Below are 18,567 nucleotides of genomic sequence, written 5' to 3'. Positions count from 1 at the left end.
CACGCGGCAATAGAAATATTGAAACCCATATAATTCTGGAAGATGATCAGATGCCAGCATATCCCCTCTATCCTCTCTTGGCTTAGTCAAATATCCGATTTTCCAATACTAGGAGTGTTGGAAATATTATAATGTTGTTTGCACCAAACTGAGTTGTTCATTTCAGTTGAAGAGATATATCTTCCAAGTTTTATAGATCCTCCATAAAGTACCAAATATGCAATGAAACATGGTTTTCCAAGACTTCTATCAAGTCTGGTCGGAACTACTGGACCTCACTTTTGTTGGAGTTCTTTCTATGACATTTGTATCCATCCAGACCACTGTGTTAGGATATAATAAAGATCCAATATGTTAAAATCCATTGTCAGATCTACTCACATGTCATTGTCTGGCAATATCCAAAAGTAGCAAATGGGTGTGGATTCTATCCACGTGTTTTATCTTATGCCTTCCCATCTCAAAACAAAACCATCCGATGAACGTTAAATTGCCCGTGCCAGGCGCGGCACATTCCTTAGCAAGACCATATGTCAATTTCAATCCCGATATTCACGCATAGGTGAAATTGAAGCATCGCCAGTGATTACCACTTAAGTAGAGTTGTGCCGTTGTGCCGTTGTGCCGTTGTGCCTAGACCCTTTACCAAGATCTATAAGTGGCGATCTATCAAAGTTGGTGTTTGTACGACGACGACCAACGGCCAAGTCAAAAATCATAATCACACACTTCAATTTATCGTAATTACGCCGATATCTTAATTTGCTCGAACTCTAGCCGTTACCGACTACCGTAGTGCCTTATCATCACCGACACTAATGAGAAACTCGTACTTTGTTCGGTTTAGTGGGCCCACAGTAGACATTGCGATCAACTCTACTGAAACAACATGATGAGTAAATCACGCAGGACTGTAGCGCATTGGGACTGCCTTATCTCTGGTAGTAATAGCTCATAAACAGTTAATGAAGAGTCGTCAGTATAAAAATTGGCAAGGCGTTCCCATTCCAAAGCCACGAAGTCAAATTTCCTGAGAAAAAGGACATGCGACAAACACATACTCTAGACCTGACGGGTAGGGACTTTCTCAGCCCGCATGATCTCCAATTTATCCAGTGGGACCTCAGCGGACTCGGCCATGCCTAGGAGACAGAGTAAGTATGTCCATATAAATCCCGGTTAATCCGAAGCTGTAGATAAAGTCGACTTTGGACTGGACATTAAAATTCCGCCGATACAGCGGAAACAACAAATTATACACCTAAGCAAAATGATGATATGGTTGAGAACCAGATGTCTCTGCGATGGGTTGGGGAGATTTCCCGAAGTATCTCTGCTAGATATCATACAGGACAATAAATGGCCATGTCACAATGATGCCACTTGGGGCTGGGAAAAGACTTGGGCCTCTGGGGTGAAGATTCGCTAGGTTTCTGACGTTGGTGTCAGCCCATCTGACGTTTACTGCGCCTCACTGGTCACTGTAAGCAACAACTACATCCATTCGGAAATATCGAGGGAAATATGGTGATGGTCCAATGAGTGTCGAGGGGCTTTATCGATTGAAGCATTACAATGGCCCCGGGCAATGCCGTTCTATTATTTCTACGCTGGTTTAGATATCTGGAGTCACGGCAGCACCCCATACTTCCAGCACCACGTCATAGTCTGGAATAAGGGACACAAATCAAATTTAGGACATAAACAAAGAATCATGGTAATTCGCCCAAGAGCACGGGTTATCAGAGCCCATTTGTGTGGCACTGATCTTAGTAGACAGACACCGGCCGCGCCGGGACAAAGCCGAGCAGCAAGATGGCGCACTGAAGGGGGCATTCGCTATCTTCCATATCGGACGGATATAATGTCTACGTTTCTAGTTTAAGATTTTGTCTCGTTTTTCCCGTTTGGTTGTATATAATCCCTCCCATCGCTCCTACAATCTCTAGATATATATTGCCTGCCCGCTTTTTTCTTTCTCCTTATCTTTGTCCGTGCTCTACAAGGTGAGACATTTTTGCTATTGATCCAGACCATGGAGCTCCGCCACCTCGCCATCTATACAAGTGCAAATGTGCTTCTTTCGCTCGCCCGGCCCTGTTTTCTATTAGATTCCACTATTACGCACGAGATGAGGCTATTGTGCCCCTAGTCCGCTACGCCGAACTATAGATCCGCCGCACTGTATACCAATCGGTCGGTCAATTGTTAAACTACTAAGAATCTGTATACATTCATCCTACGCTCTTTCTGGATAATCGCCTTTACGAAGCGGGGTCGTAAATCTGCCTCGGGGATATAAAGTCTGAGTGAGGATCTTGTCGACTTTGGCTGATAGCGCTCGTGTCATTTTCAAGCCGATCAAGACCGGGATAGGACTGCTTAGCTTATTTGACTAGCCAGACTGTCTTAGCCACCTTGGCGTTAGTCGGTATTCACTAAGCCTGCGAGGCTTTATAAGATATATAGTGACAATTGCTCTTTCGCGAGGGCCGCGAGGTCCCGCAACGGCTATATCGAGACCTAGGTCTGAAAGGCTGTAAGGCGGCGACGTTAGACCTGGAGGTAGATACCAGCTAAAGTTGGCTTGACACTTCAAGAAGCCTCTCAATTGATTACTGAGCGGTGGAAGCAAAAACCATGGTCATAAAAGAAATACATGTCTAGAGAATAGATAATTTTAGTGTATTTAATTTAATGGAGTTTTGGTTGAGATATATGTATTTGAAGTTAATAGGTTGGGTGGGGTGGCTAGCTCGCTTGTGAAATACGTTAGTATTTCTTTTATAGTTGCAAAGATAAGGCAAGGAAGTATATGTGGTAATGACCCTTATAGAACACTTCCCTTTAGCAAGTATTAATCTCTATATGAAAGAATATAATACGTTCTTCCCCTCCACTACATAGCTTCACATAATCACTATATGGATATACCTCAACAACAAACATAAGGATATGTGCTAGGGAGATATCAAAATGTATCATGAAATGTTAATAGATTGAGATATACGGAGCGTAGAGAGCTATAGAAGAAGATGAGAGCCGGAGTAATCAAGAGAGCCAGAACCGGAGAAGCCGGGATACATCTCTAAGATAATATCTTACCTAGGTATCTTCTTTACTCATTTTTGAAACACTAAGAGCGTAACCTTTTCTACAGATAATTTTGATTGAGGGTTATTGATTATTACATTACGTCTATAAATCGTCATTACGTATATGACTATATATTGACAGATAGAGAATTTAATAAGTATACTTTCTCCTATCTCCAGAATCTGATATTAAAATGGAAGACAAGTACCTACCTGCTCTATACTACAGTCTCGGTGTTATAGTTACAATTATTGTCTATTCCGCTAGCTTCGTTATTGGAAATTGGCAAATGCGTCGATGCCGTTGTTGTGTCCTTCATGATCTTGTATCGAGTCAAAGAAGCAGTTACCGCGGAGGTACCAACCCCTCTCCGGTTATCGATTTTTCTATCGTCACTATAAAGCCTAATCCCGTCAGATCAGATACAGATAGAAATACTTCGATCTATACCGCCGATAACGAGTTCACTCAGTCTTCAATTACCATATAGATATGGCAACTCGGTAATTAAGCCTAAAAGGAAGATACTATAACAATATTTTCTATCGCTTATATACGTCTATAGGTTCTCTTAGTCTTCAACTCGGATCTTCGTCTCCTTTAAACCGCTACTTTTTCTCTAATTATACTTACTACTCCTTCGAGTCACTAGGCCATAATCGGTCCTTGCTCTTATAGCTTATTTAAGTGAAAATTTATTTAAAGCACAGTTTAATCTTCCTAGAATTCTATACTCCGGTTGTATTTGTTGTTATTATAACATAAAGAGAAAATGGGGAATGAAGACGATAGCTTGAGGGCACGTTTAAGTCTTTAAATAGTATCCTAGCACCCTTAGATGTCTTCCTTTGACCATCTTTCTTGGTTTTCCTAGTTGCTTATAATAGATATCAAAGCCTAGTGTAGTAACCTGAGATTGTCTACGGCTTGTTTCTAACGTAGCTCTATAATCTCCACGGGGGAATTCTCTTATACTTGATGAGGAAAAGGAAGAGGTGAAAAGAACCGTACGTATAAAGATCAAGCTTATTAAAGTTATATAGAAAGTAGAAAGAAACAATCTTAGACAATCAAAAGCCACATTATACTAGCGTTAAAATTATGAGACAGAAATTTTGTGATCGACCTCCGTATAATACGTAGATATGTAGCAAGATCGGGACAATCATGTGCTAAACCCAGTTGGATATATGGCATTAGTCCTAATTAGATCTATGAAAACGCCTATACGGAGTCACCACGATTGTCACCCACAACACCACGCACAGCCGTGGTCTTTTCGCTGCTTCCCTGGATTACACCATCAGTATAACCGAGAACTACCGAGACAAGCTAGTGGAGAATGATGATCGGGAGAAGTCTGATCGCCGTTGAGTTAGGCCAACCTGCAGGGAAGGGGGTGTTTCAGAAATGACAAGGAGAGGTGAAAGGAAACGACGTTTCAATCTCGAAAATTCCTCTAATTTACATTTCACAACTTGGGCTGAGATTAGCAGGGTGAAGGGGATTTTTATTTTATTTTATTGCGACATGATTACAGCGGGGCCTAATGGGCTCTCTCTGACAGTGGGCATTTAACGATTCGCGATTTGATATTCCAGATGTCTCAGCACGATCTCATACCGGTTGGTCCCGAACGCAAGGGCGTATCTATTTTTGTATAAAGGCTTCCCTTGCTGCGAAGGGACTCGTGCAGTTGATCTCGCACGATCGAAAGTCAATAATTGAAATCAATAATGAAGGCAATAAAAGATTTGAGATATGAGATATGAGATGAGTACGGAGTAAAGGGTCCTACCCTGGCGAAACGCCTATGGCTCCCCCAGCAAAACGATCACTGTGGAAACCATTCAAAACAAGAATAGTGATGAAATGATTGGTAGACAATTGCAGATAGAAAAAGATGGAGAAAAAAAAAAGAAAACCTGAGAGGACAAAACCAAAGACCAGCCTCCACCAGCCTCCTGGGGCCACGCCAGCGTTTCAATACTTGGCGTATAATAATAGCCACCTCTTAGGGCCCTAGGCATCTTTTGTAGTAGGCTGACGGGCTTTGTCCATTTTCTCTCATTCCTCGACTCTTTGGAAATCCGGGGATTTTATTCCATGCCTTCCATTAAGTATTTCTAGGCCCAGTTGCCTGTCCAACACTATGTACATTCCACAAAAACGCCAAAATAGCAAAAATGATAAGAATATCATATTCATTATCGTATGTTATTTCCGATCATTCCGACCCCTATGCTGACCTCGGACTATCTAGTGTGCTGTGAGCATTATATTTGCTGTCGCACTCTGTGTGGGCACTTATTTCCTCTTACGCTATCTACGACAACATCACTACGAACCGAAATACCTTCCGGGCAAATTCCTCAAGCGGAAATGGAAAGCATGGGGTCCAGGGAAGGCATCATACGGCCAAGTCCCGAATCAAACCAGTGGCCAAGATACCTCTTATCCTGGAGCTGGCACAGCACCGGAAATGCAGACCACTGATGGCGTCCGCCGCGACACCTCGATCCGTTCGATTATGACCCTACCCCCTTATTCCCAAAGCCCAAAGCCGACCGAACAAGTCATCGCCCGAGAGGGTGAACGCGGCGGGATGGATATGGTCGTGGAATATCCGGAGACGGCGGAAGAACAGGAAACTCGCCGCGAGGAACAAATGGACTCGATGTACCAGATTCGCCTGCAGCGCCGTCAGGAACTAGCCGATCGCGAGGCACGTCGTCGGGAGCGACGAGATGCCCGGTTGCGTGGGGATTCCGCTCGTCTGGAACAGTTGAATGCCGAAGCTCGCGCTCGGACGGAACGTCGCCGTACAGGAACCAACAGTGCAGTCGACGTAACCAGAGTCCTCGCTGAACACCAGGCGAGAGAGCGGGACAGACGCATCTCCAGTGTTAGCTATGCTGAACTTGGACGTGTTCGACATGATGGATCACGGCTTCGAGCCGACTCGCACAATTCTGACAACCACGATTCGGATAGCCGACCGCTGTTGCAAAGTGACGCTTTTAGCTCCACCGCGCAATCCTTCGAACGACCCAGCATCGACCAGTCCGGTGCTTCGTTGTTTATGAGCGAATCGCATAATTCTACTGAACTTGAACGACTGACTCTCGCTCCGACCACGACACAAGGCTCGAGCCGACCGGAATCACAAACTGACGATGGAGATCTGGGAATGCTCAACATCCCTCCGCCTCCCGACTACGAGCACCTGGACTGGGGTGATGCCCCCGCGTACCAAAGCCCTGTTACAGAGCAGAATGAACAAGCGCGGCAGCTCCCACCTATGGACCGTTTGCCTTCGATCCACGTCAATTTACCCAGTCCCATGACTGTGTCTCCCGTGACGCCGACTCAGTCGCAATTCCAAACCATCAATATCAACAATGATGGACCTCCAACGCCGACGGAGCGGACCTCGGGAATCCGAATGGTCTCAGCGGGATCGACAACTACCACCCGTGGTCCACCACCCATTCTCCATGATTCGACCACTCCTGAAAGCAGCCAATGAGTGAACCCTACCAGGAAAAGATTCATGATATACCGCCCAGCACGCGCACGATTCACGACCTGTAATAGCATTAGTCTCGGGGGCTTTCGTCCTCTCTTTCGCTCTTTTGATTTCCTCCTTTTTCCTCCCAGCGACTTTCCAATTTATGTTATTTACTCGGCTAGCAAGGCGTTTTGAAGGTGGCTAGCAAAGAACGTTGCTCTATAAAGATATACGGCGTTGCTATCAATGTATCTACAACATCCAATATATGTGGGAAATGGAGATCAATAATGCACTTGACTTATATTTGCCAGTTCCTAGCCACACCTCTCCAGCCCATCTCAAATGCACATCCACACATCCATACTCACAACCGCGTCGCACACCCACCAGATCATGCGAAGTAAAGAGGTCCGCCCCTGGTTTTACCGTGTTCCCGTTGCTTCACCCACATCCCACCAAAATCCCTTCATAGACTCGATATTGTAGCGATACTACATAACCCCATCCTCAATCCCCTTCATTTCATGATATCCCGCCACAACACCCCCATCTACCGGCCAGTAATCATAACCCCAGCTTGGCTACAACGCAACCCTACCAACCGCACAGCAGCTCGAATCTGCGTCTCATCCCTCAATCTCAAAATGCAAATTGTGTACGGGGTAATACGTAGTAAAATATATAGTATGAGAAGAGAGTGGCACGCTAACCTGCTAGATATGTCCAAATTTCCGCTCACGGACATGTTTTGCTCACTGGGCGACCAAAACAAGAACAGCTGTATAAGTTGCAGCAACATAATTATGAATCTCTTCCACACGCAAGCCTGCACTTCCCGCAAGTGCCTCCCACTGGTGCCTGGTCCTCTCTTTGCCTGCAAAGGTCATCATGGCAAGATCAGCCACGGCCGATTGCCAGTTGGCGCCAGTATCTGGCAACATGGCATCATCGATCAAGACCCGCGAGTCGGGGCCCATGGCGGCACGAATATTGCGGAGGATTGTTGCGGCTTTGTCGTCGGGCCAATCATGCATGATTCTACGGAGATAGTAGAAGTTGGCGCCTTGATGAAAGAAAATGTCAGCTTTTGATTCTATCTTCCAGGGTTGTATCTGATGGATAGATGGAGAGACAAACCAATGATAGGCTGCGGTTGGAAAAAGTCATAAGCTTCGGCCGTCACGCCATCAATAGGAGCGAGATTTTCCACAGCCTCTGGCAGGTCCTGGAGAACAAGGTAACCTAGGAGATTTGGATACTTCTTTCCAAGTTCGATACATTGATGGCCATGGCCGCCACCAACATCGACGAAGAAGGGTTTCTCCGAAGCCTGTGGGGTGGATGAATCCTTGAATGAAATCTTACGGGCTTCATCATCAAAAAGTTTGAATCCCTCGGTCCATTCCGATCCTTGAAGCGCAGACATGATCTTTTGCAGGTCTCCGAAGTGCTTAGGGTGCTGGACAAGCCACTCGAATGAGGTGAGTTTAGTATTGTGAGCTTTCTGGAACGGGGTGTTGGTATTGACGGTGACATCTTGATAGTTGTTTTCAGCAAAGAAGTCAGGCATTGCTTGCATGACAGGTCCAATAGTGTCGTATCTAAGGTTGTATCAAGGATGCTAGGTAAGCAGGGACGCTCGCCAGGCAGAGGATACTATGCAGCTTACCCGTGGTAAATCATGGCCTCGCCCTTAGTGTCAGCCAAAACATGAGTGATGCTGTTTGCAGTGTACTCATTGACTCCGGTCTCTTTTATCACGTCCACTCCAGCTAGGTAACGAAGGATTCTCTCTGAACAGAACAATTGTTTTAGAACTCGAAGTAGATACGGCCGTCTCCGGGGTCATTACCTAGGAGCGGAGGAGACGCTCCAGTCAGATCCGCAATTTGAGTGACAGTCAAGGATTTATCACTTTTTGTGAGATAGCGGAGGAGTCCCAGGTCTGCACTGATTCGGAGCATCGCACTCGTTAGTCCCTATAACTGTCAGCACTTGAGGCAACCCCGAGCTGTAGTAAATGACACGAACCGGTACTGCAAGCTCCAAGAAGGTATCGTGTGAAGATTGAAGGTCAACCTTCACTTGTTTGAGTGCCCGAATGATGTTCAACCGACCAGCTTCATCGGTGTTTTGGGCGATAGCTTGGATCTGAGCAACGATGGAGTCCATATTGACACAAATGACATAAGAGGATTCTTGGGCTAAAGGAAGTGAAGATAAAGCAGAACTGATGGGTCATTTTAAATTTCCTAGTGAAAAATAGGCTCTTATATACCCCTCGTCTCACATATAGTTCCCTTAATAGAAATCCATGGAGACCGCGGAACTTCCGCGGATTTGCCGGGCTTTGATTGGTCAACTTCATCCATGACATTTCGCCCCCATTTCACCTCCTCGAACTCCCACGGCTGAACAAACATTGCCTCAATGATATCCAGGGGCAGAGATGCATCGAATCGAGAAAGAGCGTGTTAGATATTCACGCTCGCGACCTGTATCTTGCCACTTCTGTCGATCGAGGAAGTTGAAGTGTAATCGGCAATTCCCTTGCTCCAACTGCACGAGTCGGGGCAAGACTTGTCAGCTATATCCTACTACAGCATTGCCTACCAGTCCTCAGCTCCCGATTGATGGATTGCCAGACAACCATACAGACGTACTAGCCCGCTTACGGAGGTTGGAAGAGATAGTGATCACCAATGGAGCAGCGTATAGTCCCCTAGGACAAGATACTACCCAGGCTTCGTCACTTCCTTCTCCTCCTAACCCAGTACCGAATCAACCATACATGATTCAGGAAGGTCATTCATCTGCAGCGGCTGCAACTTGGCTGGAAGGCGAGGTTACGTCGTCAGGCTCACTGGTATGCCTATCTTGGTGGGACCGAATTATGGGAAATCGACCGCTGACAAAACCAAAAATTTACAGGGTAATCTTTTGAAGTATGAGATTGAATTCAGAATTTGCCCCATTCGTAATGCTGTGGGATCTGAACCAATGGCATATCGAGCCCAGCCCACGAAAAGATGTATCTGGCTACCACTTCACAATGAAGCGAGAATAATACTGGAAAAGTACATCACAGAGATCACCTTCCTCCATCATGTGGTTCATATTCCCTCAGTGCGTACCATGGTAGATGAACTCTATTGTGACCTGAGAGAAAGCAGGCCGGTCAAGATTGGATATGTTTCATTGCTCCTCAGCATTCTCGCCAGTACCACGTCGTTCTGGACTGAACGCGACATGTGCAACCCCATCTTTTCGACTGCTGAAGAAGCAGTTGCGCAGTCTATACAGTGGATGAGACTTGCGATGGAGGTGGTCGATTACTCGCGTTACAAACACTTCGAATCAATACATGATATTCAAGCGATGATCATTATATTTTTTGTGACAACCAACATCGTGGGAATTACATCCCAAGCCCGGCATATGATTTCCACTGCCATCTCATTTGCAAGACAACTATCGTTGCATCGGATCGACTATCCGCACAATTCCAACCTGGACATGCCTTCGCCTTCTTCTGCAAAAGCAGAGATATGTAGAAGAGTGTGGTGGTATCTCGTGGCGTCTGATTGGTAAAATTTCTTCTCCTCTCCCCTTCCTTATAAGAATGTGAGTTCATACGATAACAGGCAGATGTCGCAGATATCCGGCCCACAGAAGGGCACGTATTCAATTGATCCACGTCACATGATGACCAACAAACCTTGCAATGCGAATGATGAAGATATTGTAGACGGGATGGTTGAAGTGGGAAAGCCACTCACTCAACCCACATCGATGTCGTACTGTCTCCAACGGATTCGATTGGGCGAGTTTTGCCGCGAAATCACGGATTGTGCTCCATTTGGAATGTCCGATCCAGGAGGCCCGGACTATGAACACACGAAACAGATTGACATTAAGATTTGTGAATTTGCTGAGAGTCTACCATCGTTCTTTTCGCTGGACTTTAGGTCGGACGAGCTGCCAAAATCTGATCCTCGGAGATCTCCTGGAATAATCATCCAACGATACAAAATCAATTTTCTGCTGCATGCGCAAAGGTGCAGATTTCACTTGCCTTACTTGTCGCGAGCGTCGAAGGATCCTGCATATGATTACTCACGCAAAGCATGTCTGGAAGCTGCTCGAATGGTGATTCGAACCGAGCGCCAGTTTTCGGTGGAGGTGATCCCCTTTGTGGCGGCGCGCCTGAAATTTCCAGGCTTGCTACATTGCATCGGCATGGCGATTATTGTTCTCCTCATAGACTTTTGCGGGAGTGGTCATCCGCAGGAAAAGGACATATCGGAAACTTTGGAAGCATTTTCGATTCTAGAAAATGCGAAAGAGAAATCTCCTCTTGCAGGAAAGTTGCTTGAAACTTTCAAGACGGCTCTTCGCCGGCACAGCGCTTCGGGTTCAGCTGCTGGGGGGAATACAACAACGCAATCCACTGTTCAAGATCCCGAGGCTGCGTCAGGATTTGCCTGTGGCTCTCTAGCACCTACAAGCATGGTATATCCGACAGGCAGTAACATCGATGACTTCCTAATGGACCCTACTTTGCCTGCTCTAGATGACCTCTGGCAGATATTCGATGACAATGTCGACCCAGGAACAATGGACTGGAGCAGCTTCTTTACCGAGTCAAATACTGCATTTCTGTCAATGTAGTAAGTAATCAAATGACCGGTATCGGCATAGGATTTGAAATCCGCGACATTATGACGCATGATATGTCAATTGAGTAAAGAATTTCGTCATTCCTACAATATAGTGCATTGAACCCCACTTGGCTATCCAGTCACGCCCACATTAGGATCGACATAGCACGTCGGATTAAACTTCGCAGGTATATGCTAATAAACGGAGGGAGGTGATCAACCTAACGGCGAAGAACCCCACCCCGTTCATGGGTAGGTACGCTACTATACAATCTATACTAATATGAGCGGGGCCAATAAAAGCAGCGGCTTGCTATGCATTGTAAGTCCGGTATATTAATCTTGAACTGTTTATCGTATCTAAATCCATGTTGTTGTAGAACTGATTACTACTAATGAGAAGAGAAAGCAAAAGAAGAATCATGATCTATTCAATCCAGGGTTTATATACCCTGGTAAAACTATCCGAACAAGGCTCAGTCTGCTAACAAACATGCATACATGGGATGCTCCTACACATGTCATGATTTCCAATCAGATGCGACGGGTTATGTACCATTTGCGATCGATTGATGGGCTAGCATAGGGAATAAAGTTGCCAGGTTCCTAATCACATTCTTATTTTTCCCCCGTATAGGGACACTGCTTCTTGTGTCAGCTCCCCTAGGAATCTTTACCGTATCATATCCCCAATCTACGGGCTATATTGTACAACATATGTGATACAACGTCCACGGGTACAAACATGACAGGATTAGAGGGGCTCTAGAATCCAAATTAGGGGCCTTACTGTGCGATGATCATCAAGATCAAATGCTCCAATATACACGCGTCGTCGTGGATTGTTGCACTTATCCACTGCGGAGTAAACTCAGTTGTACTACACCTGAGATGTGCATAATGGTGCAAATAGTGCAAATAACATGACGTGGGTAATAATTCCATAATGAGAGACTTTATGTAAATGTGCCATGGTTGAACGATATAAAAATAGCCGGATGTTGTCGTTGGCCGGGTCCAGTTCGGGGGTTCCACTTCCATATTGTTCAATGATGATTAATTGTCGGCTTCACACCGTAGACAATCCGATCCAATCTCTTGGTGTCTTCTTTTGATCTTCGTCTTTCATCATACTTATGAGATGGTGCCTTATGTTGTAAGTCTCTACCCATATTTTTTACATGGCCCACAGTCATTGTACAACATAGTAGCACCCGTTTCTATATATATATCTCTCTCTCAATTTTATCTCAACTCAATTACCACACTGAAGAATACATACAATGTATGTAGTATGTACACCAGATAGAGACACTAGTCAGAGATCAGCTCCAGTGACAATAGCGTCTAGTCCTATCGGTCCATTTTAATTTTTTGTCTTGTTTGCTATACTTTACGATACACTCCACATGGTGGTAACGATATCATACGAGCATAAAAGGACCACACCCGTGGGAATAATTGTTTATATGTAGAATATATACTCACTGCCGGATCAAAATCTGGAGTATTAGTTAGTATAGTGGCCCATAGTTATGATCCTCACTATCTAGCATCAACAATGGGACTTACTTGAATGATTTAAGTCTCTTAGAGACTCAAGTAGGCAGTGATCTATGGGAAAATGCATGTTGCCACTTTCAAGCGGGTTACCTGGACTGTAAATATCAAGTCCACATCCCTCTCATACTCAGCCAGTGACCATTGTCCGTTTCTTCATGTCCTGCTTTAAAGTGGAGAAACAAGCAGACTCTTGTACTCCATCTTGCTCCACATCTCAATGGATTGGAACTCTGTTCAAGATGACGTTGTGCATGTTGCTACGCATCTCGCTCCGGCTGGTTCGGACCTACTATTGTCTACTCTCCGGGACCAGGGTATTGGTCCATCGGAGATCTTCCCCACGGTCAACGGCATGAATGGCTGACAGCGTACAGTTTCTATTGTTTCTTTATGTTTTCATATCGGGGGCTTTTGCCGGTCTTGTGTACCCTGATGTTACATTCTTCGTTGATTCGTTTGGAGCTTTAACCCACTGCTTCTTATAAAGATGCACTCTCCCCCAAACCCGTGCTCCCTCAACTAATCCCACATCTGCCACCACAACACTACAGGTAGATATTGTCAGACTGTTCAATTGTCCACGATCTTCTTCAAAAGGGGCATCGTGTCCATTCGCCCCCTGATCAACCGATCCACATTTGCTGAACAGCAACAATGAGGAACTTCATTACCCTTGCTGCCTTTGCGGCCGGCTCTAACGCTCTCGTTGGCCGCACTGATAGCTGCTGTTTCAGCCTCACCTCCTCCGGCGGTGCCTCCGGTAAACTTGGCCAGCTGGGTGATGGCCAGAACCGCATTGGCGATGATAGTCTACAACCCGTACAGTACTGTATCGACTCTAACGGCGCAATCACTGATGCCAAGGGCCGTGGATGCATCCTCACCCGTAAGTAAACTAATAAATTCCCGATATGTCAACCACGAAAGGATGTATATCTGACTGTATGACAGCCCCTACCACTCAACTCCAGTGTGACGAGGGTGTGTCTGCTACCCCCGGTTTCTCTGTCAACTCCCAGGGTATACTCGAGTACCACAACAGCCCTGACTTCGTTGCTTGTGCCACAGGTCAGAACGGAGGTCTGAATGTCTACACTACCCCTAACAAGATGGACGTCACTGGCTGTGTGAATGTGCAGATGTCTGCCGACTCCTGCTCGGGCACTGGTGCTGGCCTTGGTGTTACTGCTCCTGCTCCCGCTTCTAGTCCTGGTCCTGGTCCTGGTCCTGGTGCTGGAGGTGGTGGCACTGGAGGTGGTGGCACTGGAGGTGGTCCTAGTCCTGGTCCTGCTCCCGCTCCTGGTCCTGGTGCTGGAGGTGGTGGCCCTGGAGGTGGTCCTAGTCCTGGCCCTGCTCCCGCTCCTGGTCCTAGTACTGGCGGTGGTGGCCCTGGAGGTGGTCCTAGTCCTGGTCCTGCTCCCGCTCCTGGTCCTGGTGCTGGAGGTGGTACTACTCACACTGCTACGACCACTATCACTGTCACTGACTGTAGCTGCCCTACCTCTGGTACCTCCGGGGCTCCTGGGGCCCCTGGGGGTGGTCAAGCGTCGGTTCCTGGTCCTCATCCCTCCGCCCCTGGTGGAGGTGGCGGCGGTGGGCCACAGCCTTCCGCTCCTGGTGGGGGTGGAGGTGGTGGAGCACCGCAGCCTTCTGGCCCTGGTGGCGGCGGCGGTGGTGGTGGAGCGCCGCAACCTTCCGCTCCTGGTGGAGGTGGAGGTGATGGTGTACCGCAGCCTGCTGGCCCTGGTGGCGGCGGTGGTGGTGGAGCGCCGCAACCCTCTCCTAGCATGCCTGCCCCATCCGGCGGTGCTGGTATCAAGCCTTCTGTTACACAACCTGCTCCCGGTGGCGGTGGCGGCGGCGGTACACAGCCTGGCACCTCCGCTAGTGTTCCTCCTTTCTCCGACGGCGGTGCTTCGCACCCTGGTGGTTCTGCTAGCGTGTCTGCTCCCACTGGCGGTGGTTCGCAGCCTAACGTCTCCGCTAGTGTGCCTCATGTTACCAGCAGTGGTGGTACGCGCCCTGGTGGCTTTACTAGCGTGCCTGCCACTACTGGCAGCCCGCAACCCCCTGGATCTCCTTCCGTTCCCGCTACCACTGGCGGTGGCCCTCGTCCCACCGGATCTCCCACCGCATCCATCCCTGCTAGCCCTACCTCTCCCACCGGCTCAGCCACTGGAACATCCGGCGGTGCTTGTGCCACTACCCTGTCGGGCAGTACCCAATCGGGTAACTACGAGATCCCGCACCTTATTGTCCCTGTCGACTCGTCCTCGCCCGACACTGCGGCAGGAAGTGGGCTTAACGGTAGCGTGAGCTCGACCACCTCGACCGTGTTCAACTTCGACATCCCGAACTCCGACGCTGGCAAGACTTGCAGCCTCATCTTCCTCTTCCCCAAGCTTGAGGATCTCGAGACCTCATCTTTCAGCTTCAGTGGTGATGGAAATATTAACTTCGCTCAGCTCTCTGCCATCGCCGAGTCCACAACATCCTTCAGCAATGTACCCTCGGTGGCCCAGGACCTTGGTACCATCACCGTTTCCCCCGGCAACTCATACCTTGTCTCTACCTTCTCTTGCCCGGCTGGCCAGGCTGTCGCATATCAGATGAAGAACGCTGGCAGCACTGACTTCGACTTCTTCCAGGACTGGAACCCCTCTCCGTAAGTTTTTCTTCCACTTTCCCTTTTGCCTGTATATCAGCTAACAGCACTTTCAGTCTCGGTCTGTTCATCACCACTTGCTAAATGAGGAATCTCTGTGAAAACTGGTAGATTGTGACTATGGACATGCATTTTTGATGGCTTGTAAACTTCCTTGACGTCTGCACGTCGATATGTATTTTCTTGATATTTTGCTTCTCGGTTACTGTTCCTTTTTTTTGGTCCGGTGTCCATACGGAAGTAACTCTTCTCAAAAGCTGACTATCTATTTGGTGGATCAGAAAACATAGCCATATCTGGTTGATGTTGTTGTAATCGAGGCGCATGCACATAGCGTCAACGTTCCTTCAGCTTGTGTATTATTAGTACATGGCATTCACTCCTTCATTTTTTCCCCCTATAATATAAGCAAACAATATGGATTGTAAGTCTGATTTCTCCACGGAGCCAAAAATAAGCATTACTTTTTAATGTAGAGGGTTTTGAAAGAAGAAAAAAGAAACTTCGATACCGGGAATCGAACCCGGGGCCGCGGAGGTCATAGATAATGAAAATCCGCTAGGTTAACCACTACCCCATATCGAACTGAGATGGAAAATTGAGCCGCTAAGTTTACCATGACCCTGGAACAATATAGTATCCCCAGTTTAATTACTATGTTACTCCGTAGATGTCCATGTCTAAAGTCTAGGTCCGCAGGTAAGCCCCAGCCACTTAGAGGCAGCCAATCATATGAGAAAACGGAAGAAGAGGGGGAGGCGCCAAGTACTATTAATCCCGATGCCAAGCAATGCCCTTTGTGACTAGGCAGATATGTTTATTTTCCCTTAATATCTTCCGATATTCTGATATTCTGATATTCTGACACCCTGACATCCTGATCTTCCCCAATTGTCTCTTTTTTTGGGGGGAAGTCCTGGAGTCAATATGGAAATTCCCGCAAAACTCCCCTTCTCCAAGCGGCGGCTCCCACCTCGTGTTGTCATCTCGTGTGTCAAATTTCCCCAGGTCCCCACAAATCCCTGAACTAACAATGCCTCAGCTACATCTTTGACTATGTGATCATTATGTACGGACATCAATATCCCTCTCTGTTTACTTTATACTGACACCGGAAATAGTGTCTGCGCTATCGGCTTCGCGATTCTCAATAAGGTCGAACCGTTCCACCAACACTTCTCCCTCAACAACATATCCATCCAATATCCTTATGCCGTACATGAACGCGTCCCGATGGTCTACGCCCTCTGTATCTCCGGTGTTTTCCCACTCGTTCTCATCATCCTTTACACCTTGTTCATTGATGGCTTGTTTTCACACCATAAGCCGCAGGACGGAGCATCCGGGAAGCGGAAACTGAGAGGTCCGCATCGCTGGAAGGACAGACTTTGGGAGCTTAATTGTGGTATTTTGGGTCTTATACTGGCTCAGGGACTCGCTTTCTTCATCACACAAGCGCTGAAGACTGCATGTGGCAAGCCGAGACCCGATCTCATCGATCGTTGTCAACCACGCGTTGGTAGCAAGGACCTTTTCCCAGGATTGTCCAACTCCACTATTTGTACAGGTGACCCTGCGTTGTTAACAGATGGGTTTCGGTCGTGGCCGTCCGGTATGCAATATGACCCAATACTGCTTTTTAGAGCCGCAAATGCTAACTTTGACTCATCTAGGCCACAGTAGTTGTGTGTATCCCCCATTTGCGATTTACCAGGGTGCCTATTACTAATGCAATCCAATTAACAGCGTCCTTCGCCGGTCTTGTTTACACATCGCTTTGGTTAGGCGGAAAGCTGCACATCATGGACAATCGCGGTGAGGCCTGGAAGGCCCTTCTCGTCATGGTTCCTCTACTAGCAGCCAGTCTTGTGGCCGTATCGCGTATCATGGATGCGCGCCACCACCCCTTCGACGTGATCACAGGGTCGATGCTTGGGGTTGTCTGCGGCTTTGTCGCATATCGCCAGTATTTCCCACCGCTCAGCGAACCCTGGCGCAAGGGCCGCGCCTACCCAATCCGAAGCTGGGGGTCGGATCCTGTAGGACCCGATACCGTTCAACTTGTCCGCAATAGCTCGGTTGCTCTCCGCAACCCCGAAGACGGGCGCATAGACCCAGATATCCCCCGCTCGGAACATGCCAGACCCGACGCCTCTACCTATCTTCACTCCTCTAGCCCATATGCATCCAATATGTACAATCGCCGCCCACACGACCATGACGCTGATGCTGGTGTTTGGTCATCGAGTGAGGATGACGTTACCAACGGTTATGAGATGCGACAGCAGAACCATGATGCCAGTCACCATGCGCCTCAATATGATCCTAGTAATGCCTATGTGTCCCAGACACAGCCGCTGACGGCTAATGCGGGAATCCATGTTTCTGACCCGATGGCGGGTCCAGGGCGTCCGTTGACGAACATGCCCAGTCGGGCCATGTGAAGATGAATGATGGGTTATTGATGATTTTCACAGGCTAGCTCAGAGTGGTGATTGCCCAGATTATCTGCTTATGATTTGATTCAGCCATAGATTATTGCGGTGGCTGGTGACACAACTCTGTACTAGTATGATCATGAGAATATTGGCGTTGAAAACGAAAGTCTGTACATTTTCTGCTATCGAGACCAAGCATAAATTTAAAAAGAGTTCTATATCTCTTCTAACGGAAATAGTGATCTATGCAATTTACTACCAGTACAATGAAGTCAAGACCTGTACTCGGTAGAGTCTCCACTTAATGTGGTTGGCTTGACAACGAGTATCTATATTCTCATACCCTAACCTATCATCCCGAGGGATACGGAGTAATCAAACGCAAGACATGGATTAAAAAGGGACGGCTCATGCAAGTGCCTAGACTAATCAATATATAAAAAGTGTCAAGATCAGCATTGGGGGACTCGGGTTACCCCAGCCACCGACATCGTACATTGTGAGTCGCCCAGCCTCCTCGGCCTAAGATGACGCTGAATATCTTTTTTTAATTCCCCCTCTTATTTCTGTCTTTTTCCTATTTTTTTTTTTTTACTTTCCCTTCCATATCTCTCTGCATCTTCTACATCG

At 47.3% G+C, this 18,567-nt stretch overlaps 5 protein-coding genes across 5 annotated transcripts; 4 read left to right on the top strand and 1 right to left on the bottom strand.

Annotated features, from left to right (window-relative positions):
* Positions 1-5,248: 5,248 nt before the first annotated feature.
* N7537_001057 (uncharacterized protein) lies at positions 5,249-6,625 on the top strand (the record flags this gene model as incomplete). Its single annotated transcript, XM_056892115.1, has 2 exons — positions 5,249-5,308; positions 5,360-6,625. 2 exons carry the CDS (start codon positions 5,249-5,251, stop codon positions 6,623-6,625), a joined length of 1,326 nt encoding a protein of 441 aa, XP_056757110.1.
* A 737-nt stretch (positions 6,626-7,362) lies between these two features.
* On the bottom strand, positions 7,363-8,782 carry N7537_001056 (uncharacterized protein; the record flags this gene model as incomplete). Its single annotated transcript, XM_056892114.1, has 5 exons — positions 7,363-7,673; positions 7,748-8,211; positions 8,280-8,403; positions 8,463-8,589; positions 8,642-8,782. 5 exons carry the CDS (start codon positions 8,780-8,782, stop codon positions 7,363-7,365), a joined length of 1,167 nt encoding a protein of 388 aa, XP_056757109.1.
* Positions 8,783-10,315: 1,533 nt separating this feature from the next.
* Positions 10,316-11,281, top strand: N7537_001055 (fungal specific transcription factor domain-containing protein; the record flags this gene model as incomplete). Its single annotated transcript, XM_056892113.1, has 1 exon — positions 10,316-11,281. One exon carries the CDS (start codon positions 10,316-10,318, stop codon positions 11,279-11,281), a length of 966 nt encoding a protein of 321 aa, XP_056757108.1.
* A 2,207-nt stretch (positions 11,282-13,488) lies between these two features.
* On the top strand, positions 13,489-15,583 carry N7537_001054 (putative GPI anchored cell wall protein; the record flags this gene model as incomplete). Its single annotated transcript, XM_056892112.1, has 3 exons — positions 13,489-13,720; positions 13,786-15,499; positions 15,547-15,583. 3 exons carry the CDS (start codon positions 13,489-13,491, stop codon positions 15,581-15,583), a joined length of 1,983 nt encoding a protein of 660 aa, XP_056757107.1.
* Positions 15,584-16,426: 843 nt separating this feature from the next.
* Positions 16,427-17,943, top strand: N7537_001053 (phosphatase PAP2 family protein; the record flags this gene model as incomplete). The annotated part of the gene is made up of 5 exons (XM_056892111.1): positions 16,427-16,488; positions 16,542-16,568; positions 16,621-17,111; positions 17,173-17,184; positions 17,246-17,943. 5 exons carry the CDS (start codon positions 16,427-16,429, stop codon positions 17,941-17,943), a joined length of 1,290 nt encoding a protein of 429 aa, XP_056757106.1.
* Positions 17,944-18,567: the final 624 nt, after the last annotated feature.

This window comes from Penicillium hordei (genome assembly GCF_028827395.1).
Source record: "Penicillium hordei strain IBT 12815 chromosome Unknown utg000001l_segment0_segment0, whole genome shotgun sequence".
Taxonomy (NCBI): Eukaryota; Fungi; Ascomycota; class Eurotiomycetes; order Eurotiales; family Aspergillaceae; genus Penicillium; species Penicillium hordei.
The sequence above is the reverse complement of the archived record's forward strand: the minus strand, read 5'-3'. Positions and strand labels throughout refer to the sequence as shown.